Source organism: Rhamphochromis sp. 'chilingali', assembly GCF_963969265.1.
Source record: "Rhamphochromis sp. 'chilingali' genome assembly, chromosome: 12".
NCBI lineage: Eukaryota > Metazoa > Chordata > Actinopteri > Cichliformes > Cichlidae > Rhamphochromis > Rhamphochromis sp. 'chilingali'.
In genome coordinates this window covers 25,329,795-25,357,452 of record NC_137939.1, presented here as the reverse complement: position 1 = coordinate 25,357,452, position 27,658 = coordinate 25,329,795, and the positions used below count along the sequence as shown (strand labels likewise).

General features: G+C 41.4%; 1 protein-coding gene across 6 annotated transcripts in view; it reads left to right on the top strand.

The window, feature by feature from the left end:
• Positions 1–26,517, top strand: part of LOC308407494 (glutamate receptor-interacting protein 2-like) — a 32,743-nt gene extending 6,226 nt beyond the window's left edge. For 2 of the 6 annotated variants that reach the window (XM_080899145.1, XM_080899147.1), the window contains 21 exons: positions 1,552–1,697; positions 2,556–2,639; positions 2,748–2,823; positions 3,508–3,653; positions 6,190–6,337; positions 6,434–6,603; positions 9,655–9,783; positions 9,986–10,147; positions 10,692–10,878; positions 16,675–16,820; positions 16,908–16,988; positions 17,347–17,410; positions 17,833–17,978; positions 18,891–19,035; positions 19,350–19,489; positions 19,817–19,999; positions 20,087–20,246; positions 21,227–21,341; positions 21,656–21,880; positions 23,358–23,504; positions 24,566–26,516. In XM_080899145.1, coding sequence (XP_080755271.1) covers positions 1,552–1,697; positions 2,556–2,639; positions 2,748–2,823; positions 3,508–3,653; positions 6,190–6,337; positions 6,434–6,603; positions 9,655–9,783; positions 9,986–10,147; positions 10,692–10,878; positions 16,675–16,820; positions 16,908–16,988; positions 17,347–17,410; positions 17,833–17,978; positions 18,891–19,035; positions 19,350–19,489; positions 19,817–19,999; positions 20,087–20,246; positions 21,227–21,341; positions 21,656–21,880; positions 23,358–23,504; positions 24,566–24,763 — 2,998 coding nt within the window. In that variant the 3' untranslated portion in view covers positions 24,764–26,516. Of the gene's footprint in view, positions 1–1,551; positions 1,698–2,555; positions 2,640–2,747; positions 2,824–3,507; positions 3,654–6,189; positions 6,338–6,433; positions 6,604–9,654; positions 9,784–9,985; positions 10,148–10,691; positions 10,879–16,674; positions 16,821–16,907; positions 16,989–17,346; positions 17,411–17,832; positions 17,979–18,890; positions 19,036–19,349; positions 19,490–19,816; positions 20,000–20,086; positions 20,247–20,966; positions 21,342–21,655; positions 21,881–23,357; positions 23,505–24,565 lie in introns of those variants that run through there. The other 4 variants (XM_080899146.1, XM_080899144.1, XR_013973679.1 and 1 more) reach the window with 4 other exon arrangements.
• The last annotated feature ends 1,141 nt before the right edge of the window (positions 26,518–27,658 follow it).

The window sequence follows — 27,658 nt, the reverse complement described above, 5'->3', positions numbered from 1 at the left end:
GGAGCTATGTCCAAGAGCAGATTTAAATTTTATCTCTATTTCTGATCAGTTCATGCTTGATTTGCTGTACTGTGGTGATAACTCAATATAAATGTTTTGTGAGCGTGCTTTTTGTGCTCAAAGATTGTTTAATTAAGATAAAGCTAATTTTCCCCAACATCAGCCATGTGATAAGAAAATTCATTGGAAAACTCACATTTCATGATGATTAAGCAGCATGTGACCACAGTGAAACACACACACACACAGATTTGTGAGAATGACACAGCCCCTCTGAAAATGTCTTGGCCAAATATGCCATCACTCGTCAAATCCAAGGAGGTTTTAAACGCAGACACAGTGCTAATTCTTCCGAGCAGCTTGTTTTCCATCAGCCGAGTTCATGCTTGTGTGGAAGTGCTAGTTAATTTACTTGGTGGAGAGACACACAGGCAGACAGGAGAGCGACAGGCAAAGACATAGTGTGACGAGACTGGACCAGGCGACAGGCCGTTCAGCTCTGCCGGTTGAGACATCTCTCTTACTGCTGTCAGTGCTGATTGTCAGTAGCCTAAAGGTGAGAAGGGCAAGCAGGGCAGAACATCTATTTAATTAATTAGCTCTCTGATGAGCCTCGTGTTGACTCAGAATGTCACATGTCAGACACCATGTACAATCATCTCTGTCAGTGTGTGAAGACGTGAGGCTTTCAGCCAACCTGCTCCAGCATCCACTCTCCTTTTTGCACAGGTGGCTCACTATGTTAGTCGGCTTACTGCTGATGCACGTCGGATCCAATTATCATAACCGTTTCAACAAAAACAGAAAACCAACTATGATTATTTCTGTGAAGTTTATTTCTCACTTTTATTTGTTTGTTTTTCACAAAGGGATGATGCACTGAAAGCCACTCAGAATGGTAAATGGCCTGTATTTATATAGCGCTTTACTAGTCCCTAAGGACCCCAAAGCGCTTTACATATCCAGTCATCCACCCATTCACACACACATTCACACACTGGTGATGGCGAGCTACATTGTAGCCACAGCCGCCCTGGGGCGCACTGACAGAGGCGAGGCTGCCGGACACTGGCGCCACCGGGCCCTCTGACCACCACCAGTAGGCAACGGGTGAAGTGTCTTGCCCAAGGACACAACGACCGAGACTGTCCAAGCCGGGGCTCGAACCGGCAACCTTCCAATTACAAGGCGAACTCCCAACTCTTGAGCCACAATCGCCCCAAGAACCTTATTTCACCTCGCTGATTACAAATCGCTCAGGGTGAGGGCTGTAGTGAGTTATAAATCCAAAGCAATGAGCTCCCCCCAATATTCTGATAATTCTCATTTTGAAGCTTTCACAGCTTTCTCTTACATTAAACATATTTGTACCTTTCACCTCACGTATTAAGTAACACAGTAATGCAGCCAAAAGCTGATATTGCACATTAGTGGTGCAAATTTTTAAACTTTGGTAACAAACGTGGATTGACTCAGAACAGCTGCCTGCTTTGTCCACTTAGTAACTGAATGCCGATCCTAATCGTATGTCTTGTCTATGACTTTCCACAGGAGTGACCAGCTGAATGTAGGAGACTACATCAAGTCAGTGAATGGCATCAATCTGTCAAAGCTTCGTCACGATGAGATTATCAGCCTGCTGAAGAACATTGGGGAGCGAGTTGTGCTGGAAGTGGAGTATGAACTGCCTCCATTTGGTAGGTGGTGTGTCTGATTCACAGTTTTAGCAGATGGAAAGAGTTGTGTGAGATGACAGTATGAAAATGCTTATCATTAATGCAAATTATTTTTATTTTCAAATATTTGGTCTGCAGCCAGAAATCTAAAATGCAAGAACAGGAGAAAAATGTAGTTGCCTTTCAAAAGCATTCTTTATCCTGCTTATTATGAGTAAAACAGAGTATTTAGGTCAACACACAAAAACATGAAGAAGGTTTAAATTCAAAGGCTAGTTTGACAAGTTTTTAAATTCCTGAAAGGAAGGAAATGAATGATAATTGGCAAAAGTAAAGGAGAAAGATCTCTGGACATCCAAATGATGCAGGTCATGATGAGGACACTGCACTGCCAGAGGGCTCAGCCCTCACTTCCACACTCATCTGCACTGTGGCCTTTCTACATGTTTGGATCCAGACATCCTGACATCTTTTTAAAAGCAACCCACCAAATCAGCGCTTACTGAGAAAAAGTATTTCTGAACAGATGTTTAATGCTGATGCACGCGTGAAGCACAGCTGCTCTTAATGAATATTTCTGCTATATTAAAAGAACAGCCGTAACCTAAAACCTATCTGCCAAATCAGGCTCGGTTTGAACTTTCAGGATGAAAATCATCAAATCAATGCTTACTATGTTTCTATGGGAAGCTGACCTGGTCCTCAGGCAGTGCTCTGTTTGCAAACCAGAAGGTCAAACACATAAAGTTATTCACCTATTACCAAGTAATCAACTTTCTAAATTCAACATTTCAGGTTATACTGGAATCAAACTTTTGACAAACCTTTTGTACTGCTAGTATTTATTTAATCATTTTGTCAATTCTGCTTTACTCTTAGTCCAGAACCCCTCAGGAGTCATAACCAAAAGCATCGAGGTGTGTTTACACAAGGAGGGCAACAGTTTTGGTTTTGTCATGAGAGGTGGGTGCCTAGAATGTTTTTCTCTGTTTTTCCAGTCCTTTAATACATATAGTTTTCCATTGATCTGTGTGCTCTGATTTTCTTTTCTTCCTTTCTGATTTGGGTCAGGAGGCTTCCATGAAGACTGGCGCAGATCTCGTCCTCTGGTGGTGACCAGCGTCAGGCCTGGAGGTCCGGCTGATAGGTAAGGATAAGGACACAGATATGGACAAAGATAGATGTCTACTGGAAACAGTGTTTATATCTTTAGGCTATATGCATTACAAGTGTAGCCATTCATGTTTCTTGCCTGCATTTTATGTCTTGAGAATGCATGAGTGAGCTTTTCACATTACTCTACGAATGCATGAATGCATATATCTGTACTGTGTATGTATCTTTCCTAATAGATGTGTTTTAATAATTTACTATTAAAACATTTGCTGTTCAGGTGGAATTTGATTTTTAGGCCTTAGAATAATGCACCTAAAATAATGTTGAAACGATTTTGTATGTGTGCGGCAGACTTTTTTGTTTCTTCCTCATTACCATATATTCAAGCCACTCTGTGAAACTGTGGCTTTGACACATACAGAGTATGTTATCTTCAAAGCAGAAAGGCCAGCGCTCATCCTGAGGCTAATGTAACATTGCACTTTTTTCCCACATGAAAACTGCGAGCACTAAACACTGGAGTGAACATAATTCACCGTCAAAGACTTAACGGTTGTTTATCTCATTTATCCTTCATCTCACCTGGGAGGAAACATTCATGTGGAACTGCTTAATCATCTACTGTGACTGGTGTACGATTGCTTGTAAAAGCATCTTATGCTGGTTGTTTATGTTTTGTTTTTTGTTCTTTGTTTATCCATCTGTGCTTCTCCAGAGAGGGCACTATTAAGGCTGGAGACCGAGTATTGAGCATAGATGGGATGCCTCTGAGCCGGGAGAGGCACGCTGACGCTTTGACCATGTTAATGCAGAGCGGCCAGGAAGCTCTGTTCCTGATTGAGTATGACGTCTCTGTCATGGGTGAGCACACACAAACACACACACAAACAGACACACACACACACAGGGAATATGTGGAGGCATATAGGGCAGCATTGCTCTGAGGGTAAATCATGTGGCCGTTTGGCTGTGTGGATCTGAGTGACTGTGTTGGAGACGGCCCGAGAGCACACTGGGAAAGGGGACACGATTGTTTCATGAAAATGTGTTTGTCTGTTCCTGAACAATGACTGCTAAAAAAAAATAAATTTTAAACATGTTGCTTTTTTGTACCATTTTCTTTCTAAATAAAAGTTGGAGCAAAAGGGAGATATTATATTGCATGTCCCCTAATCCTTGGTGATGCTATTTAAGGAGAAAAGATGGGAAGTTTTCAAAGCAGTGTATTGATTATATTGATTGTACTGATAGTATCAGTCTGTCCCAGTTATGTCCCTCTGCTATCCAACAACCCCAGTACCCTTAATAATCTGTTCACCTGCCCAAATGATATCAAATGCTGATATCAAAGCACACACTAAAAGCTGTTATAGCACAATGTTTCCCCCATAAAATAATCATTATTAGTTATTACTTTTTGTCTTTTGTGTGTTTTAAACAAGGTTAATAAGCACTTCTGTGATTTAGTGTTTCTATTGAGTTGGAGTGTTCATAATGACAGCTTACATAAATAAGTTGAAGCAGCAGATATCAGGATATCCTGACAAAAAATCCTGGATTCTACATTTCCCACAATGCACGTCTTTCACTCTTGGTCACATGCCACAGTTAGTAATGGGTTTTAGTTGAGTCACCTTTATTACACCAGGATTATTTTTCTCAGACTTGCAAAAATGGAGCTTGTTCAAAGCCTGCGTACAGCCTGTGGTCGTGTTCATACGCTGACTTTAGTGTGTTCCCTCATGATATTGTGTCTTTAAGTGAGTTATGGTTGGACTATAATGCAATAAATGGTACATACCACCATTATTTTTAGAAGTTTGGAATTGCAGTTTTATTTTGTTAAGCTCAGTTTAAAACAATAATGGAGTTAAAAAGGAAAACAAACAACAAAAAAACACCAAACATAAGTCAACCTGAGGACACAAAAAGAATCCAGCACAACTGATATTCTACCAAACATCCTCTTTGTTGGGTAAAAAGTAGAAAGCTATATCTCTAAGTTCAGTAACACACTGCATGACTACAAACCTAATTATAACCTCAATGTGATCATAGTGACTAATTCTCAAGATTGCACACTCTGAACTGCTCTATGCAAAACAGGGCAGGTCACCAAGGACAGCTGACACATATTCACACATATCCTGTGTGTGGAATCTAAGGATTCAGACCTGCTGGCTCCAGATTCGACCAGCCACAGGATTCACAATTACAAGAAAAATACATTTAGGAAACGAATAAAACACTAAGATCTAGAATACACTGGTTGTGCTTTTTAAAATTCATTAAAGTTCCTTATTTGAAACATTGCTTAACTTTAATTATGAGCAATAAGTGTCACAACATTTGTCCTGCAAAGAAGATGTCACTCAAGATATTTAACTTCTCTGTGTGGTTATCATCAAGACATGTGGAATAGAACTTGCCAAACAATATTAATGTCTAAATGCTTTGTTAACTAACAATAATGTCAATGTAAATTTTATTAATATTATTACAAGTGACCTCAGTGTGCTTCCCATATAAGGTAAAAACATTAAAAAATATATGGATCTCTACAATGTCTTAAGGTAAAAAGAACACAATTAAACTTTACAAGGAAAAACAGAACAAAACGCACAAACAGACACATGGTTATTAACTGTAAGCCTGTGACAACACAAAGATTTTGAGTCTGTTTTTGGATGTAGACACAGTTGTAATTGACCTCAGGTCAGTGGGCAACATGTTCCAGGAACTGGACCACAGCGACTGAAAGCACCCTCAGCACACTTAGATCTAATTCTGGGAACAGTTAAGAGATCTGCACCTGATGACCTGAGAGCTCTAGTTGGGTTATTTACACTGAGCAAGTCAGAGATGTAGTAAAAGGCCAAAGCATTGGGAGCGTTTATGAACTAACAGAAGGACTTTAAAGGGAAGACTGTGTTAAACTGGCATCCGAGGAAGTGACTTCAATACTGGAGTTATATGTTCAAATGCTGCATTTTGGACAAGCAGAAGTTGCCACACTGATGATTTGGATAATCCGGCAAATACAGCACTGCGGTAGTCTAACCTGCTTGATATGGATGCATCCACCAATTTCTCAGAGTCCTGGTGACCTTATTAATATGATTATAAAAACTGAGGGAAAAAATATATTATTTCCAGCTTTTATCCCGTTTATAAACCTCTGCTTTTTAGAGGACAGCCAAAATCCTAGTGACTGAATGACAACAACAAAGAAAATAATGTGTGTATTTATAAAATGAACAAGTATGCCACAGCGACTAACATCTGTAAGACTAAAAAACTAAGCACAGTGAGTTCATCCATTACTGAGTCAGGTTCTTTAGATGCATTCATTAACTTGGTTGATATTTCTCATATCTGTCTATATGAATGGTTTCAGAGGCAGTGCAGCAAGCCTCAGGCCCTCTGCTGGTGGAGATAGTGAAAGGCCCCTCTGCCAGCCTGGGGATCAGCCTCGCCACGGCAGTCTACAGGAACAAACAAGTTATTATTATCGACAAGATAAAAGCAGCCAGTGTGGTGGAAAGGTGAAACTCACTTTTTAAACAAATAATAGTACTGAACAGACAGCTTCCTGATAGAAAACTTCCTCACACCATCCGCCTCTGTCTCACTTCTTTCAGGTGTGGAGCGCTGCATGTAAGTGACATCCTCCTGTCCATAGACGGGACCAGCACAGAGCACTGCTCTCTGATGGAAGCAGCACAGCTACTCGCCAGCACTTCTGACATTGTCAAACTGGAGATTCTTCCAGCAAGCCAGAGCAGACTTCCCATCAGGCCGTATGACACAGGTACATCCTGCAGGTGGCACGAAAAAAGCAGAGAAAGGCTCTTAAAGGTTATGGAGGAAAAGAGGACAGTAGTGACAGAGGAAGCTGTCTCAGATTAAAACAGGAGACAGGTTTTCTATGTCAGGACTGCAACAGGTGATGGACAGTGTTTCTTTTTAACGTATAAGTGCATTAGTTGCTTAGATCTATATCAAACAAGGCCAAAAACTTAGAAGATATTGAATTTTACAAAGAGGAAAATATTGAATCTCGACATCTAAAACAATAAAATCAGAATAAGCTTTTAAAGAAATTTCCAGCTGGCACACTTTAAGTTTCTGTGATCAAAAGAATTTATCACATGATTACTGTGGCTAAAGTCAGGCATGGTTTGCTCTTAGACTTCTAATGACTTTGATTAGAGCCCAGTCAATGAAACCCAGACAGGGAGATAAAGGTCAGCTTTAAGGTAATGTATGAAAATGAAACTTTCTAGGCCGGCAGACACAATTATTAAGTACCAGGAAGACAGGCAACTGATAAAGAAGAGGCAAGAACTTGTTTGGCAAAAGATCGAAAATAATCTTAGCGGCTGGTAAAAAAATCTGTGGTAAAAAGTGGACATGTAGCAACTGTGATGTTTCTAAATACAGTTTGAAGCCTTGAGTTTGGCATTTTGGCCATTGATAAAGTTGTTTTTTAATTTTTTGTTTTTACCTTGACTCTTTGGAAGTGAGCTAAAGATAAAACTAGATAAATGTGTTATATACCAGGTTGTAAATTTTTGCTGTATTTCTGCTGTAAAGCTGGGCTTTTTAAACATAAGAGTCTAAGGTAAGCAACAACAAAAAAGGAGCCAGACCAATGCCAAAACTACTCAAACAGCCACCGAGGCCTGGCTTAAAAAGCAGGCCATTCTCCGTAAGACTTAGTGGATGTGGATGAGTAGTGCATCAGTGCAATGCAATAAAAATGTTCAGTGCACATCAGTGCAAATGATTCACACAGAGAAATCTCAAATAAGCGACCTGTCCCTTAATCACCACAGCACTGTGTGGAAATCCAGTGGATCCAGGATGCAGTCCTCACCATTTGTATTCTGCGTATTCCCGACAGCTCTAAAGAGCCTCACTGCTTCCCTGCTTACTTCCTCCATCCACTCTGAATTAGTCCGTGTGTTTGTGTGTGCATACGGCCACAATCCCTCTGGCTTTGGGTACACACTCTGCCTCTTTGCATACCAACAAGCCTCACACAAATATACACACACACACACACCCTTTCTCTGTCAGAGATCATGTTGCCACGTTCTGCAGGCTTATTTCTGGGTCAGCAGCTGCAGGGACTCCTTAACATGTAGCCATTGGAAGAATCACAAAGCAACAAAAGGGAAATGAGCCACAGTTATTTCACTTCTTTCTCTTCTTTTGCTTGGTCTGGTCTGCAGTGCTTTTCTTATATATATATTTTTTGGTTTCTTCTAATATGTTTTGAAAATATTTAATCGTCTAAACAGAGGAAAGAATTTGGATATTTTACTTTAAAGATACCTATGTCACACTGAAATGATTGAATTGATGAAAATGATTATATATTCTGCTTTATTCTACATATGAGATTATGTATGTATTCCATATCGTAATAAAGTGCAGAGTAAATGTAGCTTATCTTGCCACCACTAATGTTTATCACTACGGCGCAAATACATGTGACATGGATGAATACTGTCAAGGCTGAAATCCTTGAACTGTAATCAATACAGCATCTCAACTCAAATCACAGCAGGCTATCGCTTCCCTATAAATTTACGGGCACATCTTATTAAATTTCAGTTCACTCATTTATCTGGTTTTGAAGGAGGCGTTGTGGTGTTACGATAGCACGCAGCTTTTTCACAGCTTCTTCCCCCTCCAGGATAAGACGTGATTATAAGATGCAATTTGTCTAATTTGCTCTGGGGATTTAAGAAGACTGATACGGCCACTAAGAAATTAGGCGTTAATGTTTCTTTCCACCAGTGTGGAATGAAAGCACCATCTCTTGGAGAGATTCCCCTAGGTGAGCTTAATATAAGCCAGCCGAGCCAGAGCTTTTCAGCTCTTTTGATTGAGTCAGATAGAAAGTAGTTTCCTGAAAAGGGCCAGAGGTTTTCCTTCATGTATTGTTCAACCAAATTCTCAGAGTATGGCAACATCTGAAGCGCAACTGTACTCATCCATGTTTCTAGCAAATCCTCATCTATGAGAGCAAGTCGTCAGAGATTAGACGCCTCCAGACGAAGCAGCAAAGATTACTGTCACGTGTAGCATTTTTTTGACACATTTAGCTGAGTTAATCTGTTTAAATAAAGTTAATTATTGAGGTGTGTGTCACACAGCAGGTCATCTGCTTCCCTTTGAATGCCTCATGAACACAGCTTGATTGACTACTCGGTGTTACATAGGCTCTGGCATCAGGGATAAGATGACTTTCAGCGTAAACAACAAGCTTAATTTCTTAACAGAAACACCCAAAAAAAGAGAAAAGAATTACAGCAGACCATATAGACTGACAATCAGATGCAGAGACAGGCACTCTACATTTACACCAATCAAGCTTTCAGCTGCACTCAATCAAGGTCAAGCCACATGCTTCCACAGCTAGCGTCACTTCCTTGCCATGTCCAGCAGTAGTCCGATTTCTCTTTTTGCACCTTTGGACTTTTTTGAAAATGAATGTAGAAGAATGATCTTCAACTTGAAATCATCCCTTTGGAAGCTTGCTACTAAGAGTAAGGATTTCATTTTAGATTGTAGATTGCTTCTCATAGAGCGGTGTGTTTCGAACTGATTTTCAGATGCTCAACAAAATACATTAAACCACAGGATTTAATCTAGCGTGCCATGACGAACACATTAAATATCAATTACTCTGCTCTGAATGATCCTTCCAGGCTCTGTGTGGTATGGTATAAATTTAGACATGGGAATGAAAGTGTGATTTCATGGGCAGAATTTTTAAAAATGTGGAAAACGGAGACGCGCCGCTGCTTCATTCATTCTGTCGGTGTGTTTTTCTCCTTGCTGCTTGCAGTAAAAGTGCAGAAAAGCAACCATCATCACTGGGACCAAAGCGGCAACTACTACCATCCCCCACATGCCAGCCACAGCAAGACATGGAGCAGCCCAAGCCACCCACACAACCAGCAGGACCACTGCAAATGTAAGTTATCACTTGTGACAGCACTGCTGCTGGCAAGACACCACAGCAGGAGCCCTTTCTTCAGCATGATTGTTAAATCTTTTTTCCAAGAGGTTTACCCCAACACTGGTTTCTTTCTTTTGTTGCATGTTCCAATGGTGCTGCTGTGGATGATGAATTTAGAGCTTACTGTACCAGCCTTTTGATACGTGTTTCCTTTCAGCTCTGGTGAGTGGTGGCTTCTCCCCTTCCTCCACAGCCACCTCAGGCTTCAGCAGCCAGGGTAGCAACACGCTACCCTGCCCCATCCTTCCCATCACTCCCACCAGCCCTCGGAGCTCCACCGGCAAGAGGAGGAACAGAAAGAAGGACCACAAGAGCTCATGTATAGCAAACCACCTTCTTTTTCCTCTTTCCCCTCCAAATTAAAGGCTTGGTTCAGTTCAAGTATTTTCTTATTTAAAACTGTTTTAATCAGGTTGTGCAGCTTTTTTTGGTTCCAGAAGCGCAAGATATACACCTTACCAATGAATTGGGTACAACTAAGCTAGTAATTTGTTGCAGGACTCTTAGATTACAGGGAGGGGGTTGTTGATTCAGCTCTATGGTCATTTGGGGGCAGCTGTTTGCTGTAAAGTGTCAAAATTAGTGTTTTGTTATTTGAGTGAACTGAGCTTTTAATATGCAAGCCACCTTTTTACTGTTTCACCCTGTTTGTGTGTGTGTGTGAACAGATTTGACTGATTGCTGACGTAAGCATGACTGACATAAACTCTGATTAAGTGACTCATTCCCTTCCCATTCCCATGTCATCTCTGTGGGCGCACGTCTTTTCCCCTTAACCTCCTCCCTGTCTCCCACAATCCCTTTCTTGCACTATTTGTCTGCCTCTGATGTGTCCCCTCCTTCCCTCCCTCCTCCTCCCACAGTATCTTTGGCATCGAGCTCTGTCGGCCCGGGGGGACAGGTTTTTCATGTGGAAACGAGCGAGGTCATCCTGAGGGGGGATCCACTCACAGGTTTTGGGATCCAGCTGCAGGGAGGTGTCTTTGCCACAGAAACCCTATCCGCTCCCCCGGTCATCCGCTTTATTGAGCCCGACAGCCCAGCTGAGAGGTAACGCAATGAGACGCCTAACAAGTAAACACACATCATGTAGGCAGTCACCTTGAACTAGAGTGCCTTATTGTTAATTATTCACAATGACCTGCCATTTGTGGGGGGAAGAAAGCCTGATATCTAAATGACAAAGAAATCACCCCTAAATTCTCCTATTCAATTTCTATACAGGATGCGTTGAGATTTTATATACTTGCCATCACTGACAGGATCAACAACAACTATGTGAATAGTTGGCAAACACCAAAAGCTGAGGCATAGGTTTCCATGGTCAATCGGCTCCTGTACTTTTGCCCATATAGTGTAATTTACAAGACAGATATTTGAGTTTTGAGCATCTTCTTGGCAAGGTTTGAAGTTACCAACAAGGTCATGTTGGAAGTATTACATGTCAGATTAAGTTTGCACATTTTTGGTTGGTTTGTTGGTTTTTGTGTGAGATGTTTTGGAGATATTGCTGCATGCATTTCGCCCTTCCCTTGAATATAAAGGTAGTAACTGATCATTCCTGTGGTACTCTATCAGCAGCAATGTCTATTTCCAGAAGTCAAACCCACTCAGTGAAAAATCCCATAAATCTCCACTTAAAAAAAGAGGCGTGTGGCCGGCCAAGATTACAGCGCTGCTGAGGGTTCAACCATTAATATTTACATTACATTACAGCTGTGTTCTGTATTGACCAAGACTCTGTGTTGCAGTCTAATTAACACGCAGCTCAGATGTGGCCAACTTGTAGTAGGCCTATCTATTGTTGTTGTGGTGCAAGATTAATGATGGTGTCTGCTGGCGGTGCAGGGCTGCCTCCCCTGGGTGTTGTAACATGATTAGTCCAGCAGCAGTTGGACAGGAGTGACTCAAGTACAGCATCTGACTGTGATGCTGTTGTCTCAACCTCCCCACAAGGTTAATGAGCAGCGGTGGTTAGTGAATTAATATTAGCTGACAGGGCCTCTGCGTTTGAACTCACAATTTAAATGTGTTATATTTTTTTACATTTTTTTTTCTCCTTCATACATTTTTGCATGCGGAGGTAGTTTTAAAGTTCACAAAAGGGCAGTTTTGTGAATGTGTTCATGTCGAGCCTCGGGCCTGCATTTCATGTTATGGATGGCATTTTAAACATTCACACTATTTGACATGTGGTGTTAAAGTACATGACACAGTGTGGCTCATCAGAGTTTCAAACGTGCCTTGCTTATGTTAAATGGATGCTTCCGATTGCTTTAGATTTTGGTGTGTGTGGTGACGTGTTTGGGATTCATTGTTACCTCCACTCAGTGGAGACAACATGGTAAAAATTAGGGGTGCAACAATACTCGTATCGATATTGAACCGTTCGATACAGTGCTTTCGGTTCGGTACGCATATGTATCGAACAATACAAAATTTGTAATTTTATCAACTTTCCTTCTGACGATGCTGCCTGTGTTGAGCGCTCAGTGAATCTGCGTTCGACTACTCCGCCTAGGCTGCACTGTCGAGCGCAGATCCACTGAGAGCTCAACACAGACAGCATCTCAGAAGGAAGAGTGCAGGGCAAGCTAGCAAGACAGAAGTTAAGCTCTCCTTGCAACATGGCAAATTGAACCTCCCCCACCCTCATTCAGATCTGGCGTTTGGAATTATTTTGGTTTTCATGTGACGTATGACCCTGAAGGTAAGCGCGTCATGGACTAAAGTAAAACAGTATGTTGGATGTGCCATGCAATGCTCAATTACATGGGTGGGAACTAGTGTGTTAGCGCAGTTAGCTCGTTAACGTGTTGGCCGTCTAGCCCCACGCACAGGGCGATCAGGGGTAGCTGTTAACGGAGATTTGCAGTGTTGTGGCGTTAACGTCATTTCAACGAGATTAACGCTGACAGCACTAGTGGGAACACAACGAATATGACTGCACATTTACCGCGACATCATCCTAGTGCAAAGACAAGTGGAAGCAGACAAAAACAACAAGCATGTATGCTACAAACTTTACCCGAGTCATTTAGACAGCCGTTAGCACATGATTCTCCTTATGGGGACCTGATATGTTTAATATTGTGGCGAGCTCAGACAAGGTGGAGACGGAGGTGTCGTTTGGTCTTGCTTCCCGTGAGCTAGCCAGGGAGCACAGCCGTTTATTGACATCTGCAGAAGAACACTGCCGCTAGCTAACTACTCAGCACAGCAACCGCATAGCAACAACAACAACACACAGGGCGCCCTCTGACCCCGGAAGGACACACCGTCGCAGCGAGAGGGCGTCACCCGTCACTATGGCAACATAAACAAAACATAACTGTACAAACAGAACCCCGAACAGCCCTGACCCGCTAAGGGGTCAGTCGTCCCCGACGACCCCATTACCCCACACAAAGTCCTGCAAATGTCCAGGTGCCTTCTTTTGGCGCACCGGCCGGTCACGACCGGCGGGGGAAAAGTCACTCGGGTCAGAACATGGGGTGCCACCATCATCCCACTTCTGACACCAATGTGGCGAGCTCAGACAAGGAGGAGACGGAGGTGTCGTTTGGTCTTGCTTCCCGTGAGCTAGCCAGGGAGCACAGCCGTTTATTGACATCTGCAGAAGAACACTGCCGCTAGCTAACTGCTCAGCACAGCAACCGCATAGCAACAACAACAACACACAGGGCGCCCTCTGACCCCGGAAGGACACACCGTCGCAGCGAGAGGGCGTCACCCGTCACTATGGCAACATAAACAAAACATAACTGTACAAACAGAACCCCGAACAGCCCTGACCCGCTACAATATGCTGCTGGGAATATAGCCCAGAAGAAGCGTATAGTATAGCTTTTATTTGGGAAAGAGCCATTTCTCTGTAATAAACTCTCTTTTCCAAAGATGAGTGATTCCTCAATCAGATACAGGGCTCGCAAAATCGCTAGCCCAACGTCCTGGGGCTAGCGATTTTTTTCAGTCGGGGTACCAAAATCTTTCTCTCCCCTGCCCGTCGGGCTTTTGTAGGAAGGAAAAATATATGTCAATGCTTTTGCATTCTTTCGGAAATGTAGCTGGGTAATTATGTCATTGGCATCGATGAGCCACTGTCAATATGTGACATATTGAAATCGCGTTTGAATTTGCGCTTGTTTTTTTGCTTTCACTTTGCAATCGCACGAACTGTGTGTAGAGAGCGACAGCACTGATCTGTAAGTGATGATAATTTGTGCACCAATTTCTCTGACATCGTCTTATTAATTGTTAGCTTACTATGCAAACATGACAAGTGAAATCTCCCGCAGCAAGCTTAAACATGTGAGAGGTTGATCGCACAGAGAATCGCTGACAGTTATGTGTGGGTGTGTGTGTAAAAGCAGCAGGATATATATTTTAGTTCTGCTGAGCCAAATAAGACAGGTCAGGGTGAAGAAGTGACAGCCGAAGAAAAGCTTACCACAAAACGGAGAAGTTATGACAAATCAGACTATAAGGCAAAAAGAAAGTGCAACTTTATGGTTTCATGGACAAAAGAATTTCTGTGGCTGCAATATGACGAGCTATATGACTGCGGCTGCACATAAGTGGTCCGCAGGTGCGCATTCGCTGTAAAAAAAAAAAAAAATAAAATAAAAAATAAAAAAAATAAAAAACGCGCACAAGATATGAAGTTGCAACGCGTGTTTGCATACATAAGATTTTCTGGAGGAGGACAGACATTTGTTTAGAACTCTTAAAGATGTCGAAGAAGCTCATTTAAGCAATTACTTTGGTGTTCCTCCACCTCCAAACAAATGTCAGAAGGAGTCCGAACCACAAAAGCAGCACGTATTCTCGGAAAAGTGGTTGCAGGAGGTGAGCTGGCTTCAAACAAATGATGAACGCACAGAGATGTGGTGCGGAATGTGCCGTGAAAATCCCACTCTAGTGGACAAAAACAGTGCTTTTTATATGGACGCAAACGCGCGTTGCGACCTCTTATCTGGTGCGCGTCTTTTATTTTGACAGCGAATGCGCACATGCGGACCACTTATGTGCACCCGTGTAAATAACATAATGTTCTGCCAGGTGTATTGTTGGTTTTCTCTCGATTTCTGAGTCGACAAGCGCCTTTGTTACTGGGACCAGTCATTTTAAGAAAGGCCCCATTAGAACCCATGAGAAATGCAAGAAATACATTATTGCTCAGTCTGCAATATCTTTCCCAGAACAAACACAGATTGCAAATAACATACTAAAAATAAACCTGAAAAATCTGTTTAGAACAGCGTACTATGTTGCAAAGAGTGAACTACCACTGGCAACATTTAGCAGTCTTTGCAAACTTCAAAAAGCAAATGGCCTAGATCTTGGTTCCACTTGTCTCTTACCCGTGACTTCAGTGGAAATTTCAAATTCAGGATCTGACACAGACTGATTCATGTCCTACACAGTTCTTACAAGTTCATAGAAATTTCTGTTCAATTAGAACCAAGTATTTGAGTTGATGATTGTAATTTTTATACAATGTTGTAATTTGTTTTTCAACAATTAAAGTATAATATTGTAAAGGAAACAAAACATCAATCAAAAAATTGCTCTTTTTTTTATTCTGGCTGCTTAAATTTATTTTGGGCTACCAAAAACTGAAGAGTCCCTGCCCGAAGGGCTACCAGGGATTTTGAAATTTTGAGAGCCCTGAGATATATTTATTTTTTTAATTACTTTTGTTTCAGCAACATTAAATTTAAAAACTGTACTTTTGCCTTAAAATATATATTTATAATTTTAATAAATGACAAATTAAAAAGGCATGAACATTTTTTTTGTATCGAAAAAATATCGAACCGTGACACCAAAGTATTGAACCGAACCGTGAATTTTGTGTATCGTTGCACCCCTAGTAAAAATGATACCCGATGAATATAAACTTGAATCAATATCTGTAATAATTTTATAAGACAATAAAACAAAGATTTTAACTTTTATTTATATTTTTTAAGCTGCTTTTTGAAAGAGACTACCAAGTCTACTGATTTCACTCTCAGAGATCCTGCGTCTGGAGGCAAAAACTCTTCTTTACGTCTCAACCATATATGCTGCACAGCCAGCATGCTGTGATCACATGACCTCAGGCACCTCCTGGGGATGTATGATTGGTGCTTCTCCATGCAGAGCTCTAAAAGTAAAAACCAGAATATTAAAGTAAACACTGACGTTAAGGGGGATCCGCTGGACCTGAATTAGGAGACTTGGTTATAAACCTGCTGAAATGACACATTTTAAGACAAACAATGATTTGATGAGTGTGACACGATGAAGCTCAACATGGCAACAGATTTGAAGTTATTTAAAAGCAGGAGCAAACCTGAAACTGAATGTGAGCATCCAGAGTGAAAGCTAAGTCAAAGGTTACCCAAAAGTTAGGTTTCACATAGGTTTGGCAGATATGGCAACAGGACCTAGATTGCCCGTGACCTTTGGGACAAATCTGACAGGGCCAGAAACAGACTTGTTTTTCCCTTCACTGAGGTGAAGAAAATTGTCAGCCATGTCTAAGCAACATCTGTAGATTTGTCCTGTTTAAAATAACGTTAGCTCCTGTTTCCCCCTGGTAATAAAAAAGAACATTTAAGATTGTCATAAAGGGAGGATTTATTTCAGGACGGTTGTATTAGTTTGAACTAAAAAGCTGATATTTTGTCATTTGTTCTCAGGTTTCTCTGGTTTTAAAAACAAAACTATCACACTCTTGAGAACACGACAACCTTTTCTTTTTCTTCATTAAAAAAAAAACACATTTTCAAACAGTTATGGGCAGAAAGTGAAATTAAAATCTGTTCTTTTCATATTTGTGTGTTTTGCTGCGTGAAGGTGTGGGCTGCTGCAGGTTGGCGACAGATTGTTGTTCATTAATGGGATCCCAACTGAAGATGGCACTTTGGAGGAAGCTCATCAGCTGCTTAGAGACTCTGCTCTGGCTAACAAGGTCACACTGGAGATTGAGTTCGATGTTGCAGGTATTGCACAGGAACAGTAACTTCATATTGTGAAATCGTATAAGCTTTTCCATTTTCCCTTTTAACATTGTTCTAAATCTCAATCAGAGTCGGTGGTTCCCAGCAGCGGCACTTTCCATGTTAAACTCCCCAAACGGCGAGGAATGGAGCTGGGCATCACCATCAGTGGTGGGTTTGTTGAATGCGAGACACCCAGAAGGGGGCAGTGTTGCTCAAAATGTTTGCATATTGAAACTCTCCCGTGAATCAATGTTCTTGTGATCCATAAAAAGGAGAGAGGGGAAAAAAAGGCATGAAGCTCATACCTCATTACCTCTGAATAATACTGGCCTGTACCAACAGTCATCATTACCCTGTCTACTCTAACCATCTTTAAACAAAAAAAGACACAAGCAGGAAGCCGACATTGACAGGGCAACAAAACGAAAAGGAAACTAAGAGACTAAAGTGCTTAGTTAGTTAAACTGGTTTAATCGTCATATCTTGCTGCCTGAAATGTCAAAAAAATGTATTCTGTTTTTAACAGCGAGTAAAAAACCTGGCAAGCCCCTCATCATCTCTGACATCAGAAAAGGAAGCATTGCGCACAGGTATGTGCTGTCATCATGTTGAGCTCATAATGTTGAATGATTTATTAGTCCAGCTTTTTCAGGGCTGGGTCATACTGATATTATTATTATTTTTTTAATAGAAGTCAAACTTCTAAGACTTCTCAACACTTCAGGGTGATCTAGGTTTTCTGGGGCTAGGTGGGATTATTAATTACAAAATTACATTTTGTCTATCCACTATATAACAAAAGCCTAATTGGATTGAGGTATAAAAACTGGATCAGTAGGCCACAGCAACTTCATTTCAGAAGGGCTCAGTGTTGAGTAGGCTGAGGGTGAGGTTACGGTCACCCCCAAGGATCCCACTGAGACATGAAGCTAATAGGATTCTGACAGTGAGTCGGGAGGAGTGGCCGGTCCCAGTTTAACAGTTGTGATCTTCTTGCTCTTGGGTCCTGCAGAACAGGCACTCTGGAGCCCGGAGACCGGCTGCTGGCCATCGACTCGGTGCGTCTGGAAAACTGCACAATGGAAGACGCGATGCATGTCTTGGAACAAGCAGAAGATATGGTCAAACTCCGAATCCAGAAAGATGAGGACAACATTGGTACACGAACCATTTAAAATACATTGCACTGTCGGAGATTAAACCAGATTATCCCATTAGTTGTTTGGTTTGATAGGGGTCCTGGTTTGATGTCAGATATTTGTCAGTTGGTCGCCCTCTAAACCTCTCGGGTGGTTTCATATAATAAAAATAAAAAAAAATTACAAGTGCTCCAGTTTATAAGAAAGTGAACCTGAAGAATAAAGGTCTCGACCCACTGTGTGAACCAGCGCATGACCACAGAGACTAACTGTTACCCTTATCTAGATCAGGAAACTCTTTGGTGCATGCAGGCAACCTCTCAAAGATTTGTGGTCACTTTGAAATGTCATTGCTTTGAAATGAAAAGCAGTTTGTTTCTGTTATCTGTGACAATAATATTGACCACACAGGAAATGACAATGAGTCTTGTCAGCAGTGAAGAGGTGACTCGGTGACGATTATGGCCTTCAAGGCAAGCAAAAAGGATAAAAAGGCAATTTGTCATTCTCCGCCAGTTATCTTAATCTTTTTACTTTATTGGCCAGTGTCAACATTTCTCTCAAACTCATGTTCCACATTTTCATGGATCATTAGTTGTTGCTCATGAAATACTTGATCGGTTTGATGCTAGATTTACAAAAGCAAACAAACATAAAAATGTGGTTTCATTTCATAAACAACAGCTGAGTGACCTCAAACTCTTCTGTGGTGCATTTCTGGAAAAAAGAAGCTCGTGTCTCACATACCCAGAGCCCGTGCTGGCTGACTGGTTCTTACACTGGAAAAGTTCCAGTTCTAATATTGTACGGTTTAATTTTTAATGTGAATACTTCCTATTATCAGTCGTTCTTTTGATAATTTGTTTTAAACAATTTATTGTAAGTCTTCATATCTTGAGTGTACATTATCCTCTGTCCTTGCATGCTGTAGATGAGTTGGAAATGTCAGGCTCCATAATCTACACAGTGGAGTTGAAGAGATATAACGGACCACTGGGCATCACTATTTCTGGCACAGAGGAGCCCTTTGATCCCATCGTCATTTCTGGCCTCACTAAGAAAGGCCTGGCTGAGAGGTGAGTGAAGGGCAGGGCGTGACATGTGGAGCTGCAGGGGGGGTTCAAGGTAGTAGTACAAGAAAATGGTGCTGCATTGACCTTAAGCCAGGTCATCTCTTGAGTTGCCTCTTTCTTCTTCTTTTTTTCTTTCCTAATAAATGAGACAGTAAACAATGGCTGGCTAGTTTTTTGTTTTTTTTTTGTTCTCCTGTAACAAGACGCCTCTTTGTTTCTGTCTGGGTCAGCATGCTGGCAGCCTGACAGCTCTCCTGGCCATCTCTGTTGGTACTGTCTGGTAGATCTCTGCTTCATCTGCTCTTCTAAATCTGCAGGACTGGAGCCATCCATATAGGGGACCGAGTCCTAGCCATCAATGGTGTCAGCCTGAAAGGAAAGCCACTGAGTGAGGCCATTCATCTCCTGCAGATGGCCGGGGAGTCAGTCACCCTCAAGATCAAGAAACAAGCTGATCGTATATATTTTTTCGTTTGTTTTTCATTGTTAGGGGAAGAGAATGAACCAAATTTTACTTTAATTGTTTTATGGATCTGAGACATTATTCCTAAGTAGATCCTTTATTTTAAAAAAAAAATATTCTGGGGCTTTTAAAGTCCCTCTTTGCGTGAAGCAAATTCTTTTCAAATCTTTACAAAACACCTTGTTGTCAAAGGAATTAAGAGATGAGGGACACAAAAGGCAGAAAATAAATGCTTCTGCTGTGGAAGTGTTGCAGTGTTTTACTCAGGTGGTGTGAAAAAGTGCACATCTTGTTTCATGCCAGCTCACTGTCCATTCCCAGAGTCTGACGGCCGACGGCCTTTAGAAAGAGAAGCTGCGTTTTTGAGCGACACAGAGGATGATCTGACAGACTCCCAGAAGACCAGTAAACACTCAGAGCTCTACTCTGCCACTATACCCAGTATAGACTCTGCCATGAGCTCCTGGGATAGCTCGGGGTTTGATGCAGGCTACAGTAGCCAAGGTGAAATCTAATGTTCACGAGCAGTCTTCAGATAAACCACATTCTCCTGCACATCTAATGAGATTTTTCTTTCTTCTCTTCATTTAGGGACATATCTTCACAAAGGATCCGATATACTGCTCAACCCAAATGAGTGGAGGCGCACAAAGCACAGGAGCCAAACCACTTCCAGTTCTGCAGGCCTAGTCCACCACACCTCATTGTATGATGGGAGATTCACAGAGGATGAGTGGGACAAGATACCTGGGTAAGTACAGAGGCCCTGAGGTCCATCCCAGACATTTAGTTTGGTGAATGTCTGAGGGTGGGTGATGCTGGTGCAGTTGAACAGGGACAGCATTAAACACAGTATTAGCAAATAAAATTTAAAAATCAGTATTTTTAACTGGATGAATCTGTCAGGACTGGCTTTGTGTGTGTGCAATGTGTCAGGTTGCAGCTCAAATATCCTTATTCAGTAACATGACAACACCCAAACCCACCTCATCTGTCAAACATGTGCAGTTGTTTTTGCTCTTGTGCTGCGTGGTCACACACCTTGGTGGCTTCTTGTTTCCGACATCTTTGTCAGTTTAGCTTTAAGTGGTTTTCTTAATTCAATAATATGTTGTATAAGCAAACTCTCCTGTGATGTTTCCTTTCCCTGATCGTTAAGGTCACTCACAAAAGTGCATTCTGGATTATTTTGTCATTTTGTGTTGTATGCCTTCATGTTTTTGTGCTTTTTCCAAACTGTCCTTTTCTCTTCTTTCTCAGGTATTCTCTCTCTCATCTGCTTTACTAACTGCCCACAAGCTCTTTGGTGTTTCACATGTGTACATCTTTTTCTGTCACCCCTGTCCGTATACAAAAAAAACAGTTTCCTCAGAAAAACATCCAAAGAGCCCAAGGATCAGCCTTATCTGTCTCGTCACACTTCTTCTTTTTTTTTCTTTTTCCCCCTGAACTTTTATGTCATGTGCTTTAGATTTCCTGCTTTTTTGGGGGGTGACGTCACTTTGTGAATTTGAAGTCTTTATCTTATTCTAATGGACTCCTGCGGCTTTTGAGCTGTTACAAGAGAAAGATTTTACATTAAACCCTCACTGTGGTCCTGAGAGATTCTCAGAAGGACTCTTCAGCTTTGCAGCCCCAAAAAAAACTGCATTTCCCATGCTGCCTTTGTATGCAGCGCCAACATCCAGACTGCAGGACTGCTCTCATGCTTTGGTTCCTGCATTGTCATAGATTTGTCAGCCCCCCTCGTTGCCATGGCACCCTGAACCAGGAAGACAGCTTCTGGTCCCAGGCTCTGCAGGACCTCGAGACCTGCGGCCAGTCAGAGATTCTCAGGGAGCTGGAGGTAGGCCCGCCTGTTATCTCCATCCCCCTTCTGTTTCAGTTTCCTCTCTAGCTTTGTCCTACTTGTGTACTCTCAGACTTGCATTGGCCTAAATGAACATGCCAGATGAAGCATTACGATAACCATCATCGCTATAATCTGTTATTAAATCTGACAAGGCAAGCTGGGCACCTGCTGCCATGCTGACTGCAGAAGGCTTTTGCACAATGCCTTGGCCTCTAATCTATGTGTGTGAATCTAAATAAGTCTTTGTTCCTTTTAAATCATTTATTTTTTAAAACAAATGTTCTAATAATCCCTCTCTTGTCTTTCAGGCATCCATGACGGGTAGCGCTCTTAGTCTGTACCTAGATGAGACCAAAACAAATGAAGACTCAGTGTTTCCCTCTGAAATAAGTCCAATCAAGAGGGAAGGAAGCCATGGAGAAACTATAAACAAAAGCAAACTGAACATGTCAACTGGAGCCGGAGATGTTTCATCCAGGGTCAAAGGCGACAACTCTGAAAATTTGCTCCCTACAGCTCTGGCACTGCACAAGGTGACAAAAAGGGTCATGAAATAATTATTTAATTTGAAGAAAAAAAGTTATTCTTAACGCTGTACAGTAATTACAGGCTGCGCGTGTGTGTGTGCGCCTCGTGTCGTTGTCGTCGTTGTTTTCGTCCCAGCCTTTCTTGCCCCATAGAAAGTTTTGACACTTGTTGTTGCCATCATATTAAAAATTTGCTATTTTTTGTGAAATTGTAAAATGTTTAAACATTAGAAATGTTTTGTATCCTCTACTGTGAATAAAATACAGGCTTGTGAGATTTGCAAATCATTGCATTCTGCTTTTATTTGCATTTCACACAGCATCCCAAAATTTGTGGAGTTTGGGTTGTATGTGAGAGATCAGCTACTCTAACTTTGGATATCTCCTCACACGTTCTGGTACATGAGACAATTTTTCACGAAAACCAAAGTTTAAATACAGTATCTCAAAGACTTTGCATTTACAAAATTAATACCTACATTGGTATCTTGCGTGTTATCCGATTTGCAGGTTTTAAACTTGAGCTGTAGTAATAGGCCTGCCAGTGCACGCACACTTGATGAACATGGAACAGCATGTTCTGTAAAAATCGGTGTGTAATGAGTGTTTATCTCTTCTACGTGACTTACCTCGTCGGGACTGGCACATGAGACAAATTCATGTGATGCTTTACCTGAGCATCTGTGAAACTTGTGACTACACGCCCACTGAGAAGTCTGTTTGGCGTCATATGTGCATCGCACCATGACTGGGAGTAATAGAGGGCATCAGTCCTGCAGTGTGGAAATTAACAATATTTTTAGTTGACACAACCTATATGCTATCATGGAAAAATCACCAAGTACAAGCTTAAACCTGCTTTATTTGGTTATGGTTAAAGCTGCCGACCTTGTTTTAGGGAACATGGAAATTGAGAAACAAAGAGCCATGTGGCTGTGGGCATTGTAATTGTTTAGTCTTTACACAGGGAGTGGACACAATAAAAGACACAATGTACAGTCCAGAGCCAGGTCAGCTGTTTAAACTAGTTTCCATTCTTAAGTTATTGTCGGGTGTCCGGTTGCTTAGTTTAGCATTATGTACAAACAGAAAATGATCTCATCTAACTCTTTGAAAGGCAGTGCTTAATGCCAAGTACCAAAATATCTTGCAAAACGTTTTCCAGAGAAGTGATCACCAAGAAACAATAGCTTTTCCGTGTCTCATTCAGACACTCTACTTTGATGTTTCCCTTTTCAAGAAAATGTTTAATGTCAAAGTCGCCTTATGACTCAACCGTCAATGTCAGACCTGAGTTGTTTGGTTGGGGGTGGGGGGGTTGTTACCTCTGCTTCACCTAAAGGCATACAAATATTTCTGTAGTGTTTTATTTTTCTTCACAAAAATCTATAGCTGGAGTACATCTTTCAAAGCCAATGAGGAAAAAGGTTCCAAATGCTGAAGAATGTTTTATCTATGACTGCAATTTGCCCTCTGTTTATAGGTGACTATAAGAAAGGATCGCGAAAGCCGTGACTTTGGTTTCAGTGTGTCAGACGGGCTGCTGGAAAAGGGTGTCTACGTGAATATGATCCGGCCTGATGGCCCAGCTGACCAAGCAGGGTTGAAACCTTTTGACCGCATTCTTCAGGTACTGTTTGCCTTTACAAAAAGGAAAGGGGGGAAAAAAAAGTTTCACATGCTGGAAAATGCATTTGTTTTTTTGGGTTTTTTGCAGCAAGTTGGGTGAGAACACTGAGACGTTTCATTTACACTCACCAGCTGCGTTGTTAGATACACCTTGATTATTCAGTCCTGCACCCCACTCTGCAACTTCTCTCTTCCAGTGATGCCCCCAAAACCCTCCATAGTGACCATGTCTGCTTCCAGACCATCAAAAAATAAACCAAAAATCTGCAAATAATGTTTTAAGCATAAAAATTCACAAACGACAAATTCGCAGCAAGGTGAATATGCTTAAGTGAATCACTATCGAATCAAAGCACAGCCCACAGAGGAGTGGCAGCAATTTTTCATTCCAGCTTATTGACTAGCCAAAGACACACAGTCATAATTCATCGGAAAGCAACACTCTTGGGATTAGAAACATGACGTGGCATTACCTTGACCTCCAGTAAGACTGTGAGGAATCCTGAAGTTGTTTTTGATGAGGATATGCTGTTCAAGGCTAATATTTTAAAAAAGGGAAAAAAAAAAAAAAAAAACAGGAAAAAAAAGCTTGTCTTCATATTAAATTCAGAATTAAACTTATAATCTTTCTCCACGTGCAAGGTCACAAATACTCCCATTTTATCCTAAAGATCTCCTAGTGTTATGTCACAGCAAAACAGTGCTTATAGTTGCTGGGGTATTTAAAAGTAGAATGGGAGGCAGAGCCTTCAGCTTTCAGGCCTCTCTTCTGTGGAACCAGCTTCCAGTTTGGAGTTTGGGAGACAGGGAAACCACTTTACTTTAAGCATTAGGGGTGGATGAGGTCACCCTGAAACCTCCCTCAGTTACACTGCAAAAGACTTAGGCTCCTAAGGGATCCCACTGAGTGTTTCCTCTTTACTCTGTTGCTACTGTTTATACACCACTTTGCATTTCATCATTAGTTGTTTTTATGAAATAATAGCTCTCGTCCACCAAATGACTCTTTCAGGGAAAAGAAGTGTGTACTGAATAGTAAAAGAACTGGTTGTCATTTCCCAGGTGAACCGTGTAAGGACCAGGGACTTGGACTGTTGTCTAACTGTGCCCTTAATTATGGAGGCCGGAGACAGCCTGGAATTGGTCATTAGCAGGAATCCACTGGCAGCAGCAGACGCAGAGCTGCCAAACGACTGTGACGACCCCTCAAACTCACTGTTCTGCTTCCCCAACCACGGGAACAACATAGTTGCCCTCTGACCACAAAGAGAGATTCTAACTCTGCAGTATAGGGGACCTCTCTTGAACACACACACATCACGTGGTTAAGCCCGTCACATTGTACCTCTCAGACACACCTTCACACTCATTTTCAGCACTCAGCGCACATCCACAGACTCAACCACTTTCTTCCCCTGAAAGCATCGCTCTCTGTCTCACAAAGTCACAAGTGCATGTGTTCACAATTGCCAGTTTTAGTCACTGTGTTCACATGATGCAGTTCAGGGGAGGCTCTGGCTTAAGGGCAGACTCCCCCACCCATTCCACCTCCACAGGCAAAGCCACATGCAGGCTTATATAACAGGGGAGTCATAGTGTCTGACGGAGCCAGGATGTCAAATACACAAGCCTCGGTTCTAGAGAGGCTCGAATGCTCATTGCATTCACTGCACAAGTTACCGTTTTCTTTAATAGGTTTTCTCATTCAAGGACCAAAAACCTAGCTCTGTTTTTCATTTACACATTTGCAAATAGAAGCCCCAAATGCAGTATTTCATGTGCATGTAAAACTGTCATACAGAGACACAAAGGTGCGAGTAGGCTCGAGATTCAAGGAATGTTGCACCTATTTGAGTTATTTCACCCATGACTTGGCTCACTGCCCTCGTTTCCAGTCTCTACTCCACACTGCCTGCCCTAGAGATGGGACAGTGCCTCCAAATAGACAAATGCTGTCTGATACTTGTGAGTATCATTAGCCACATTTTAAATTCCCTTATGTTAATGTCACAAATTCATAGAAAGGCACTTAATTCTTAGTTTTTAATTTCATTGCTTCCGAATCACCCTAGATATCATGCTTTATTTATTTATTTTTCTGTTGACAGATTTTCAGTTTCACAACATTTGCATTTTTCTTTTTTATTTGTGGCACCACATTTGCACCATTCCACTTTTAAGAGTTCCTATGTTCACATTTTTCACATTACTGTATGACTTCGCATGTGGCATTGCACCAGAATGACTTGGGCACTGATGCTTCCTCAAGTGAATTACACCTTTTCCAAAAAGGAGGATGAAAAGTGTTTCATTCATCTCACTCAGCTGGCTATCAGGTTATTTTTCTCTGAAGTTCCTACCAATATGTGTAAGCATGTTAAGCATGCATATGACTTGTTCGGTGAGTAAGTCACTCCATAATACGTATTGGAGTGTTATCAGTTTCCTTCAGCAGGATCATGAGCGCTTATCAACATGACACTGTTTTTATAAAAGCCTCTGAAGGAAATGTGACCTGCTGATTAAGCAGACTGCCTGGAAACAAGCATTTGTTTCACTGGGTGTGTTTGGCTCATGTGAACGTGTTTTGAGTTGGTCTGTAGGTTTCTCATAACGGGAAATTGCATCAGTCATCTGTGAGGCTGTAACCTCTTAATTTAAATTAAATGTCATATTTTTACAGTGGCCTGTTTTTAAGGTTTTACAGTAATTTATGCGTTGCCCCTTTTATTATAGCGTAAAATGTCATGTATGCAGTGCTTTATTTTTATTGACATGCACATCGCATGGTGTCTTGATGTAAGCTGTGATGCTGAATGTGATTTTTTTTTTATTATTATTATTATTATTATTTTTTATAAAACATCTACATCCTCACCAAATATGTCAGGTATCATTTCACAAGAACTTGAAAAATGTATTGGATATTTTATTTTTGTTTAATTTATTAAGTAAGAAATGTATTTCTTTTTATGACAATAAAGTTATGAGATTACAGTTGACTGATTTCTGGTTTGTGGTCGTTAATTTGATTGTCCCCGTGTGTTTGCATTAAAGCAATGAGTTACCATGACCTGGTTAACACTTGTACTTCAAGATGATTCAGGTTAATTCCTTGACACAGTGGGGACAACAATAAAATGACTGAGAAAATCCAAGTCTCTCCTGATGTTGCTCTTACTGCTAAATTACAAATATTGGAATGCTAACCATGAGTTCAGATGTTGAACATGGAAAACTTATGTTAGTATTTAATTTATGTAGACGATGCAGTTTCTCAATCCAGACGCTAACATAGTGTCTGAAACTTGCATTCTTTTTAATGGCTACTAGGGGCTAATAGCAAAAAGAGGGTTTGCATACATGTGACCACTATGTAAGGTTAACTTACTGATGTGTATTACTGAGTATTGTTATGGTTGTAGGTTGAATGAAATTGAAGGACTACGTTACAATTTTCAGTTTTTCTGTGAAAACTGAAAATTGTAAAGCAAACCACAAATGGAGCCGGTTTGCCTGAAAAGTTTGCACTGTGCCTCCGTGATTCAGCCAACATGTTTCAAAAGGCGAAGTTCCATTTGCAGTTACGACCCCTAGGCTAGTTAGCAAGTATTTGCAGGTAAACATTAAAACCTTTGCCACAGTTGCCAATTGGTTAGCAACTGGAGGATTTTTGGTGAAGTACCTTCTTTTCAACCAATTTCATCCAACAAGAGCCACCAACTTCCAGGAACCACTACCAGCCAGTCAGGGAATACACGTTTCCCGAGCATCCAGTGGTTGCATCACTTCCAAGATGGTGGACAATTCTTGAGCAATACGAAAGACGTCAAATCAGAGACCTCAAGAGAAGTCCTATAGAAATCCAATGTTTGATTATATCACTTTTTTTTTTTTTCTTTTTTAAATCTCAAACGTACTCTGTTTAAGAAGAGAGGATTATCTGGAGTATACAAACCACCTGTGATTGACAAGTATCACATGTCGGTTGCACATTCATCTATTTTCTCCTGCTTATCCAATAAAGGTCACAGTAGGACTGGAGTCTATCCCATTTCCCAAGGCAAATGTCCAGGATACACCCTGGACAGTTCGCCAGCCCATTGCAGGGCTATCCTGTGACGGTCACGGCTACACCAATTGTTGAATTGCCAG